Raw genomic sequence first — 10,880 nt, forward strand, 5'->3', positions numbered from 1 at the left:
AAAGATCATGTCATTCAATGTTTACAACAACCTCTGAGCTCTCGGTCATCTTCGTGGCTATTAACTTTCCACAGGACAAACTGGTTTGACAGAGAGTGAAGCTTAAATTGGAAGTGTGCAGTGTTAGGAGAGGAGTGGTGTTTTTCTAAAGGATTCAAATTAGGTTTCAGTGAGTCATGTTTACAAAACATGTGCCCCAGTTTGACATCATGTGTGGATGGATCATTATCTACTAAAATTAGAATCATTCTGTCTTGGAAAACAAACTCAATACAACATTGAATCCAGTAGAAGTTTACTTTCATGCATTACTAAAACTGCAACAGTTGGCAAGAATTTACAGAAATGAGAACATCAACAAAAATTAACAACATTTAAGATCAAGTTTTAGTATATATATATATATATATATATATATATATATATATATATATACATATACACACACATACATATATACATATACATACATATATAATATATAGATATATAGACATAGATATATAGATAAATATAGATATATAGATACACACACACACACAATGACCTGAGGGCCCCTTCAGTATGATTTTTTTTCGCACTAATGTTCATTTTCATAATCTATGAAAAAGGGCCACCTAGTTATCAAAGGCACACATCAAGACATCAGGCCCTAACAGATAAATGCTGCAGACTTTTAAAAAAGACTACCCTGCCTTATTCTGCCTTTATTAGAGAGACAGGACCATGGGTAGAGTTGGATATCAAGGAGAGAGAGTGTGGGAAAGGAGAAAGTGGGATTCGAACCAAGCCTGCCTGTACAGCACTAGGATAAAAGCACCCCTTGGGATGAATTATTAACATATAATATATAACATCAATATTGTTTGTCATTCTTTTTTATGAATTTGTCGTATTTTGGCTCATTTTCTGCTGCATCAAGACTAATACATTCACTGTGATTGTACTTGTTGCAAATATATGTGACAAAAAAGAACCTTCATTTTTAACTTTGAGGAAATACATAGTCTTCCTTAATACATTTTATATAGTTTGGAGATATAAGTCTGGCTAATTCAATAGAAACAACTAGAATTTGTAAATCAAGCTTAATTTTCTTACAGAAGCGAGTTTGTAGTTTTCAGAGAGAGAGAGAGAGAGAGAGAGAGAGAGAGAGAGAGAGAGAGAGAGAGAGAGAGAGAGAGAGAGAGAGAGAGAGAGAGAGAGAGAGAGAGAGAGAGAGAGAGAGAAGAGAGAGAGAGAGAGAGAGAGAGAGAGAGAGAGAGAGAGAGTGCGAGAGAGAGCTAGTCCTCTATGCTTTTCAGGTCCTATCTTACATTACCGTGTTGACTTTGGTAATGTACATTTTTAGGCCATTTTGCCCAGGTGAAACTGCAAGTATAGAATACACCACTGTCACCTCAAGATAATTGCTAAATACAAGTGACTAAGTTTGACTTGCATCATAGTTGGGGGGTTTTTTCAATAAGCTATAGAAAAAGTCATTGTTTGCTTTTTGCCCTGTCATAAGACCTTCAAAGCAGTATATAATTGCAGTATGTTTACCATCTTATTTCTTTTTACAGAAATGTGTCCATATTGAACAATAAAAAGGACACTTGACACCAGAAGTGTGGAGTGAATTATTTCAGTTTAATTTGCATCTCTTTGACTTTTTATTGTCAACAGTGTCTGTTGTTATACAATTTGTGTGTAGCAGCTATGTGTTATTTTGCATTACACTTTTTTGTAGAGGTACACAGATCCAGATATGTATTTGTCCCCTGCAGCAGTCAATGATTTTGACCATTTTTCTATCTCAGTGACATCGACACAACTCCACAGTCCCTCCATCTCCATCTCCTTAAGCTCACGCTCCAGGGATGCTTTGTATTCCACACTGTCTTCACCATGTCTGCATGCCATACAAACCAAGCCACCTGGAGAAAACAAGTAAGGGTGAGATAGAAATAATAATTTTCATTGAGTATGGATTAAAATCTCCACTTTTTTTTTCTTCATTTACCCGGTTTGCAGACGTGGCACAGCTCTCTGATCACACTCACAGCAACATGATCCACAGTTAGTGCTCCACAAATTATAACCACGTCGTATGATCCTGCAGGAGGAAGTGAAGAGTCAGCTCATAGAGACTGAAATCTATAAATTAGATGTTGGATTAAGAGCATCTGGTTATGAGGTTGCAGTTCTCAACTTTTATTTGTCAAATTTAAAAAAGTAATATTACTATATTTAATATAGTAATATTGATATATTTCTTTCCTGCAAATATCTTGTACTGGAATCATGTAAATGAAGTTTATTACCTCAAAAAAGCTACATATTTACTTGGCAATAAATCAAATTTTAGCTTGTTGATAAGGAAAAAAACAATTATGCTGTACCAGTTTGCGCTGGAAGTGGCTCTTGTACCAAAATGCATTGCTTCAAGTCTTGGTAGAGTCCTTTGTTTTTGGCCTCCTCCAACATAAGCTTGCTTCCATCAATGCCCACAAAATGTGCAAAACCAAAATCTTTCATCTGTGAACACACACACACACACACACACACACACACACACACACACACACACACACACACACACACACACACACACACACACACACACACACACACACACACACACACACACACACACACACACACACACACACAGACAGACAGAGATAGGTGCCATCACTGCCAGAGTACAACAGCCATAATGATTTCTGTTTGTTATGGTCAATCTCACCTGCTTTGCCACCATTCCTGTACCGCAGGCTACATCCAACACAACAGCACCTTCAGGGTCACCGCTGTAATGGGAGGAGATGATCTTTGCCACAAAAGCTGGTGCTTGGAAGTCCAGAGTAACTACATCCTTTTTGAGAAAGAAAATCAGATCAGTGATTCTTTAACTTCAGTAAAGATAGAAAGATATTCACAGATTCAGCTTTCCTGGACCGATAACTCATCGGCAGGACACTTCTTTTACAAAACCGACACCTCGTTCATCTATGTTTGCTGTGAGTTGGATGACACTACAACATGCTACAGTAGTTTTTTTAATATTTTATTACTTAAATTATAAAAAAAATCAATACAATGATATTCATACACATTTGATCAAAGTAAGTTTTATAGTAGGCTATAATCAGGAGGAGTTCATCCGTGAGTTTTATGACACTACATCATGTTATAGTACAGTTATTACTACTTTAAAGATAAAACTGCTAAAATTACATGAAAGCATATTTAATCAAATTAAGTGTTGTAGTATAAACAAGAGATGTTCATCTATGTAAACTGTGAGTTTGATGATGCTCCAACATGTCATTGTAAAGCTATTACTATTTTATAACTTAATTAAAAAATCCTAAAAATATTAAAGTAAAGTAAAAAATAAAGTATTTTTTCTAATGTAGTCCAAACGACAAGAGATCACTTATGTGTAAAGTGATTTTGATGACAGTAGGCTACAACTGTTAAGTGTGAAGTTATTTACTTTTATTTTTGTAGATGTTCAAGTGTTGCAACTTGCAGACGGTACCTGCGCACAGAGAACAATACAAGTTCCCAAACGCAGAGGACGGCTCGTTTTGAGGATAATCCGATTGTAGCTTGCAGTCCACCCTGCTATGATGTGAGGTATCGGTTTTGTAAAAGCAATATTCCGCTGATGGTCAGCGAAAGACTTCGGTAAAGTTAGAAAGATATTCACAGATTCGGCTTTCCCGGATCAATAAATCACCAGCGGAACATTGTTTTTACAAAACCGATACCTCTTTAGAATCACAGCAAGGTGGACTACAAGCTACAAACCGATTTTCCTCAAAACGAGCCGTCCGCCGCGCTTGGGCAATTGTATTGGCCTCTATGGGAGCCGACTGTGGCTCGAATGCTAAGGGACCGTCTGCAAATTGCAACACTAAAAAAAGGTTCAAGAATAAAAATCAATAGCTTCATACAGGAGTGTTGTAGTGTCACCAAACTCACAGCACATATTGCGGAACTCCTCTTGATTATACTACAACACCTAGTTTGATAAAATGTGCATTAATGTAACTGTAATGATTTTTAAACATTAAATTATGTAATAGAATAATCAATAACGGTACTGTAACATGATGTAGTGTCATCAAACTCACAGCACACATTGATGAACTCCTCTTGGTTATACTACAACACTTAGTTTGAGAGAATGTGCATTAATGTGATTTTAATGATTTTTAAACATTAAATTATGTGATAAAATAATCAATAACTGAACTATAACATGAAGTAGTGTCAGCAAACTCACAGCACATATAGGTGAACTCCTCTTGATTATACTACAAGATTTAGTTTGAGGAAATCTGCTTTCATGTAATTTTACTTGTTTTTAAACATTAAATTATGTTATTCTAAAGAGGTATCGGTTTTGTAAAAACAATGTTCCGCTGGTGATTTATTGATCCGGGAAAGCCGAATCTGTGAATATCTTTCTAACTTTACTGAAGTGGTTCACTAAAATTATAAACAAAACGTCATGTCAATGACAACATCCACAAAAGAGCGGAGAACGAACAACATAGGAAACAATAAAACATAATGTTCACCTTCGTAATATCTCTAAGATCAGGCAGATCATGTCACAAAATGATGCTGAAAAACTAGTTTGTGCATTTGTTACCTCTAGATTATACTGTAATTCTTTTTTAGCAGGGTGCTCTGGTAAATCTCTAAAGACCCTTCAGCTAGTCCAAAATGCTGCAGCTCGTGTTCTGACTAGAACTAGGAAAAGGGACCACATTACTCCTGTATTGGCTTCTCTCCATTGGCTCCCTATAAAATCAAGAATAGAATTTAAAATCATTCTTCTCACTTAAAAGCTCTAAACGGTCAGGCACCATCCTATCTTAAAGAGTTAATTGTACCGTACTATCCGACAAGAACATTACGCTCCCAGAATGCAGGCCTGCTTGTGGTGCCTATAGTCCCTAAAAGTACTATGGGAGGTAGAGCCTTTAGTTATCAGGCACCGCTCCTTTGCAATTGTCTACCAATCAGGGTCCGGGAGGCAGACACACTAGATACTTTTAAGAATAGACTTAAAACTTTTCTTTTTGATAAATCTTATAGTTAGGGCTGGATCAGGTATAGACCAGCTCATAGTTATTCAGCTATAGGCCTAGACTACCAGGGGAACTGGCACCAGGATCTCTTATCTCTCTCTCCCTCTGCTTTCATATCTTATTACTGCTTGTCACAATCTAAATATTCTAACCTCTCCTTTTTCTGGGAGCTCCTGAGCTCTCTTAGGTTCCTTGGGACTGTTGATGAGGATGGCCTGCCCAAACAACCGCGCCCCCCCATCCCATTTCAAGCCCAGCACAGGCTGTTCCATCATGAGCCCTGGTCTTCTGAAGATTTCTGCCTGTTAAAAGGAAGTTTGAATTGACGCTATACAAATAAAGATTGATTGATTGATTGGTAATTCGGCCGTTTAATTAGGTTCACGGAGGTCGTTGTGGTCGCATGCAGCGATCACAGGGAGTGTGATAACTCAAAGAAAGTCGCGCTTCTTTTTTCTCTGTAGTCTATGTCTCGTTAACTTTATGGACACGTAGCCTCATGCGTGTAGTATTTTATTATTAGGAGACATTGACTATAGGCTTAGGCTAGCCTACTCAATGTTTATCTGAATGTCATCGGAGTGTTTAAGGATACGAAAAGAATATTACAAGAACAGGGGGTAAACTGTTATTTAAATAGTGTCAATCCTGCCGTGGTATAACTGATCGAAAAAGGATGATAAATACCAACCTGATCGTAGTTCTCTGCCCAGGTGTCATACATCGCCAATTTGTCCCAAGCCCCAGCTGTTGCACGAACCAATGCAACCCTCTCCTTAACAGCTTCAAATGTTCTTTGACATGACATTTTTTAAATCCAACTATGAGATGAAACACAATAAACAGTAAGGTAGCCTCAATTGCTTCTTCAGGAAAGAAATCATGAATGGACAAAACCTAGCTTTTGGGGTAGGAAGGCCTAAAGGTGAAAATTAGAGAAGGGTTGTAACAGAAAAACCGGTTTTACAAAATTGTCTTCTCTTCCCATTGGATCCATCTTGCACAACACTCCACCCCACTTGTCAAAGCCAATAGCCCCTTTTCAACAGCACTATTCCCCAGAACTATGTGTTTCCACCAGATCTACCAGGGTAGAAATGTAGTTCTGGGGTAGAAGTTTACCCCTAAGAAATACACTGCTCAGCGTTACATACTTTCTGAAGGTCCAGGGATGTTTAACAATAAGTAAGACTTTAAGATAAAACGAACTAAACTAAAAAATACATAGAAAAGCAAGTAAGAGAAGAGACACAGTTTTAATCTGGATTTCAAACCTTTATAGTGTTTTAATATTTTCAACTTGTTTAGTTTTACTTTAAGTGTATTTTACATTATTCACAGTTCATCAAGATTAAACTACTTGTTTTGACTTCTGCAAAAATACTTTTACTTTACTTTAGTTCCTTCAAGAGATGTCCCTGAACCTTTTAGTTCTGGGAGCCTTTGGTCAAAATGGGGCTAATAGCTATTTCAAAAGAGGGAGGTAGCCTACTTTAAAGAGCATATTGCAGGTTAAAGACACCAGTGAACTAGTCATATGAAAATGACTTAATTATGCCATTTTTAAAGAAATTCATAAATTAATAACCCACAGGGTCTCCTGGAGACGTTTTAGTACGTTTGCTCGCTTTACTTCCGCATTCGACTGTGACGTAACATAAAGGAGTCCCGGTGAATCCCCATCTGTTTAACATTAATTAACATGGATCCGAGTGTCACTTCCGTCAATGAAGAGGAACAAAATCTGTATTCCTAAACATATGATGGTCCACAAAATTACTTTCACACTGTTAGACATGCTCGACACATAGGCTATAGTACACACACGTACAAATAGGATCCAATGGACATGCACTAATGAAGTGGGGGGCTGCACATGAAAAAGCACCCAAACAGATAGGGTCTTGCCCAAGGGAATCCTGGGAGTGCTCAGGAAGAAAACTGGCACCTCTCATAACAGACACATTCCAGAATCAGTCTGTAATGTATTTGTTATTCCTAACCCAAGCCCCAAAAGACTGAGCTACTGCTTCCCAATTTAAAAGGTATGGATGCTTTTTTCTCTTTGCTTTCCATGAGTGAAAATAAAATAGCACGAAGTCAAATGTGTCTACCTTTGTAATAAAAAATAGTGCATCTTATTCAGTCTTTATTAAAGCTCCCATGAAGAGATTTTAGCTGGTCTTTATATAGATTAAAACTAAAACAGATTTTAAGCGTTACATTTCTGAACACTGGACTTGCATATTTTCTGTTTATACTGCACCCTGTTTTGGAAAATTATACTGCCATTTATTTGTATTGTTAATCGTGCACATACCTGCACAACTGCACAGGTCCAACAAAGCATTTTTTAAAAATATTTTTTAGAATTATTTTTACATTGCTTTTAATATCAGCAGCAGCACAGCTGTTTTATAGCTACTTACTATCTTTGCTTTAGTTCTTCGCTATTTTTTTGCACCAAAACACTGAGTCTATGACTATATGTACATGTACTTGGCAATAATAAACAATTCTCATTCTGAGACTAAAGTCGAACACATTGCCTCTATATGAGCTAAAACTACAAATTAAACTATCAGCAAACACACTTAGGTTGAACCTTTATTTATTACTCAGTCCTCTTGGATCTGTTGTTATTCTTGTATTAAGAAAGTTACTGTGCATCTGTATTAAATTAAAGTGGTTGCCAAGAAGGGATGTTGGTTGTTGCTAAATAGTTTAGCATGTAGAATGTATGTTATTTAACATAAAACTGAAACATTAAGTCAACATCATAAATCCAGACTCAATGTTATCCTAAATGTTCTATTCCTATAGTTTCTTATAGAGATACACAGCACCAGGTATATAACCATCCTCCTTGTCTGACACCGCTCTCTCCCATTTTTCCACCTCAGTGACCTCAACACAAGACCAGAGCCCCTCTTCTTCCATTTGCTCTAGCTCACGCTCCAGAGCTGCTTTGTAGTCCAGATTGTCATGGTTACTTCTGGTGGTCATGCAAATGTTGCCACCTAGTGGAAACAGGATGTTAATGCTATCAATCATATATACAGTTTTGAGCTACTGGTTGTCATTACTGCAGTGAAAATGGCATGGAATCAACACACGCCAAGAAAAATTCTCACCTGGTTTGGTAGACTTGCAAAGTTCTCCGACTACACTAACAGGGACCTGACCATCACTGAGCGCTCCAGTGATCACAACTATGTCAAACAATCCAGCTGATGATAAAAAGGTGAAGAAGATGAGAAACAGATCATCGTAGTTACCAAACCACTGCATATGATAAAGGTAATTGTCAAAATTCACAATATTTTATAGTATAATATTTAGAGATTTTTTCTGTAATTTTAAATCGGATAACATATACATATATACGTACAGGGTTTTAACAGTAACATAAATCAGAGGGGAAACAAAGGAAAACATAGATAAAGGTCTATAATAATGTCAAATTAAAGTTAGCCACCCTGCATGAGGATTTCTCTCCAAATACTGAAGATCTATGAAAAAAGTGAAACAATGAAGCATCAATACCCCACTGGACAGGTAGAGGCTCCTCTCCAAGCATACACTGCTTAAGATCCTGGTAGAGGTCACTCCGTTCAGCCACTTTCATCATACTCTTGCTTCCATCAACACCAACAAAATGGCCAAATCCCAGTTTCTTCATCTGTACAAAAATGACACATGTAGGGTACTCTATTCAACTTAAAACCAAGAACTAAGGACACAGGGGTTTTAAAAAGAAAAGGTTTCTTAAAAAAAAGGTTCTGATCCAACGCACAATTCAGTAAAGATAAAAGATTACATTCACTGGGAAAAGATGTTTAACTAGACAACTCAACACCCCACAGATTTATATTTGACAAGACATATTTTAGCTTGATGTTCTCCAAGATAAGTAAATTACATTTAAACTTTTATAAGAAAGTTGCACTTTTAAATTCAGTTTTCTTCAGACAGAGGCTGAGTGCTGAAGTTTGTTCCTTCGATGGTGAGTTTACCTGTTTAGCCATCAGTCCTGAACCACAGGCCACATCCAACACAACAGCTGCTTCACGGTCACCGAGGTAATGAGAGGAGATCATGTTTGCTGCCAGACCTGGTGCACGGTAGTCAAGAACAACCAGATCCTATTAAAACGAAATATGAAAAAAAAAATGGCTTATAGATGAAGTTAACTGCATTACATTTCCAAACAATACAGATTCAAGTAAAGGTAAGACACGATTACTTGGAAGATATATAAAAATGTAAACTTTACATTTTACAAGACAGCTATACACTGTGATTGGACTGCATTTTATTTCCAAAAAATACAGATTCAAGCACAGGTAAGACACTTCACTTCAACTTGACAAATGTTTTTTTTTTTTTTTAATAATTCATTTTACCTAAGTTATCTTACCTGTTCATAGTTCTCTGCCCAGGAATCGTAAAAGCTGATCTTATCTTCTAAGGTGGAGTTCTTGTGAGCAGATAAGACTGTCGCCCTAACATTTTCTAATGTCCTACCAGCAGACATTTTTAAAAAATCTGTTTAAAAATGGAAAATCAAGAGACAAGTATAATTATTAGATGTTTCATTATAATTACACAGAGAGATTATAATTAAAGACTATAAAGATGTTAGTGTAAACAGCTTAGTATCCTACCCCAGTGAGTAGGCTGTACACCATTCACATGAAAAGCTGAGCTTGTACTCTGTGATAGTGTGTTCCTACAGTGATTGCTTTTGGTGACTATGTCAAATGTGAAGCCAAATGAAACCGAATTTGTAATTATGGTAACTTTATAGTTAATTCATTCGGCAATCACACATAGTACACTACGAATACCTGCCTATGTCAATGATAACTGCTTAGCAAGGTTTAGTTTAGTTTAGTTTAAGATAACACACGAGCTGTACATACGGAACAGGCACAGTTGCATGTAACTACTTTCTTTCAGACTGCTGGAACAAAGATAATGGTACAACTTTTTAAATACTACTGTAGAATACAGACTATGCTGCAGTCTGCAGACAACACCGGCTCACTTGACTGCAGTCACGAGGGTCATAATGTAATGACCAGGAAACGTTTAGACGCCTTTGGTCGATATTCACCAAGCCGCAGTGTCAGCCGGGCATATTGTGTACCTCCTCGTCCTTTTAACATTTAGTTGGAAAATATACTGCGCTCCACAAGTTAAGTCGATGATCTTCCACATAAGGTCTCAATACTGTTTACTAAAACCATCCTGAAGCCCATTATTTCCAACAAGCCCTGAAGGCGACATTTGTGCTCGAAGCACGCGCATGCGCAGTATCGTTATCCCAGGATGCTATTCATGTTTCCACCTGTAGAGTATTCAGGAGTCAAAACAAAAGTGTTCTGGAAAGTCCTGTTGATATTAAAGAGTCGAGCTAACTAGCTAGGTCACTAAGCTATTAATAACATCTGTAAAGTTGTTTCCAAATGCGATGTTGAAACAATTTTGAAAGGTACTAAGTCTTCGTATAATATATTTCATCATGGATAGCTTTCGAAAGTTCAGCTCTTTTTATAGCTTGTTTTGGTCCGTTTTCGTGGCATAGTTGTAAAGCTAACGCAGTTAGCCAGTATTGGTCTTCCTCACAGAAAAGCTTAGGCTCATCTGAGCCTTGTAGGACGGGAGAAGAGCGTACCTGTGGTAATGAGATTTATATGAATTTAAGATGTATGTTGTATTTAAAAGTAGAGAAAGATGTGTCTCACTGCTAAATGTGTTAACTTCCATATTAACTATCATTCT

The 10,880-nt window shown here is 37.1% G+C and overlaps 2 protein-coding genes across 3 annotated transcripts; both read right to left on the reverse strand.

Moving 5' to 3' along the window:
* Positions 1–1,508: 1,508 nt before the first annotated feature.
* On the reverse strand, positions 1,509–6,120 carry LOC306831708 (methyltransferase-like protein 27). The gene is made up of 5 exons (XM_079355922.1): positions 5,785–6,120; positions 2,732–2,860; positions 2,385–2,520; positions 2,006–2,098; positions 1,509–1,919 (listed from the first exon to the last, which is right to left on the reverse strand). The coding sequence occupies exons 1-5, from the start codon at positions 5,899–5,901 to the stop codon at positions 1,717–1,719; spliced, it is 678 nt and encodes a 225-aa protein (XP_079212048.1). The 5' UTR covers positions 5,902–6,120; the 3' UTR covers positions 1,509–1,716.
* Positions 6,121–7,894: 1,774 nt separating this feature from the next.
* On the reverse strand, positions 7,895–10,797 carry LOC306832163 (methyltransferase-like protein 27). Of its 2 annotated transcripts, none has more exons than XM_079356613.1 (6): positions 10,246–10,797; positions 9,514–9,641; positions 9,110–9,238; positions 8,640–8,775; positions 8,228–8,323; positions 7,895–8,113 (listed from the first exon to the last, which is right to left on the reverse strand). In XM_079356613.1, the coding sequence occupies exons 1-6, from the start codon at positions 10,262–10,264 to the stop codon at positions 7,911–7,913; spliced, it is 711 nt and encodes a 236-aa protein (XP_079212739.1). In that variant the 5' UTR covers positions 10,265–10,797; the 3' UTR covers positions 7,895–7,910. The 2 variants fall into 2 exon arrangements, with proteins under 2 accessions (XP_079212739.1, XP_079212738.1); XM_079356612.1 differs by having other exon boundaries at positions 10,213–10,797.
* Positions 10,798–10,880: the final 83 nt, after the last annotated feature.

The sequence above is a fragment of the Symphodus melops genome, assembly GCF_947650265.1.
Source record: "Symphodus melops genome assembly, chromosome: 11".
NCBI lineage: Eukaryota > Metazoa > Chordata > Actinopteri > Labriformes > Labridae > Symphodus > Symphodus melops.

Bases quoted from the DNA above. Each gene is read 5' to 3' on its own strand.
- LOC306832163 (XM_079356612.1), bottom strand. From the start codon at position 10,264: ATGTTAAAAGGACGAGGAGGTACACAATATGCCCGGCTGACACTGCGG. The intron at 9,239-9,513 runs GTAAGATAACTT...TCGTTTTAATAG, and splicing joins GGGCAGAGAACTATGAACAG to GATCTGGTTGTTCTTGACTA. The intron at 8,114-8,227 runs GTGAGAATTTTT...TGTTTCCACTAG, and splicing joins TTGCAAGTCTACCAAACCAG to GTGGCAACATTTGCATGACC.
- LOC306831708 (XM_079355922.1), bottom strand. From the start codon at position 5,901: ATGTCATGTCAAAGAACATTTGAAGCTGTTAAGGAGAGGGTTGCATTG. The intron at 2,521-2,731 runs GTGAGATTGACC...GTGTGTTCACAG, and splicing joins CAGGAATGGTGGCAAAGCAG to ATGAAAGATTTTGGTTTTGC. The intron at 1,920-2,005 runs GTAAATGAAGAA...TGTTTTCTCCAG, and splicing joins GTGCCACGTCTGCAAACCGG to GTGGCTTGGTTTGTATGGCA.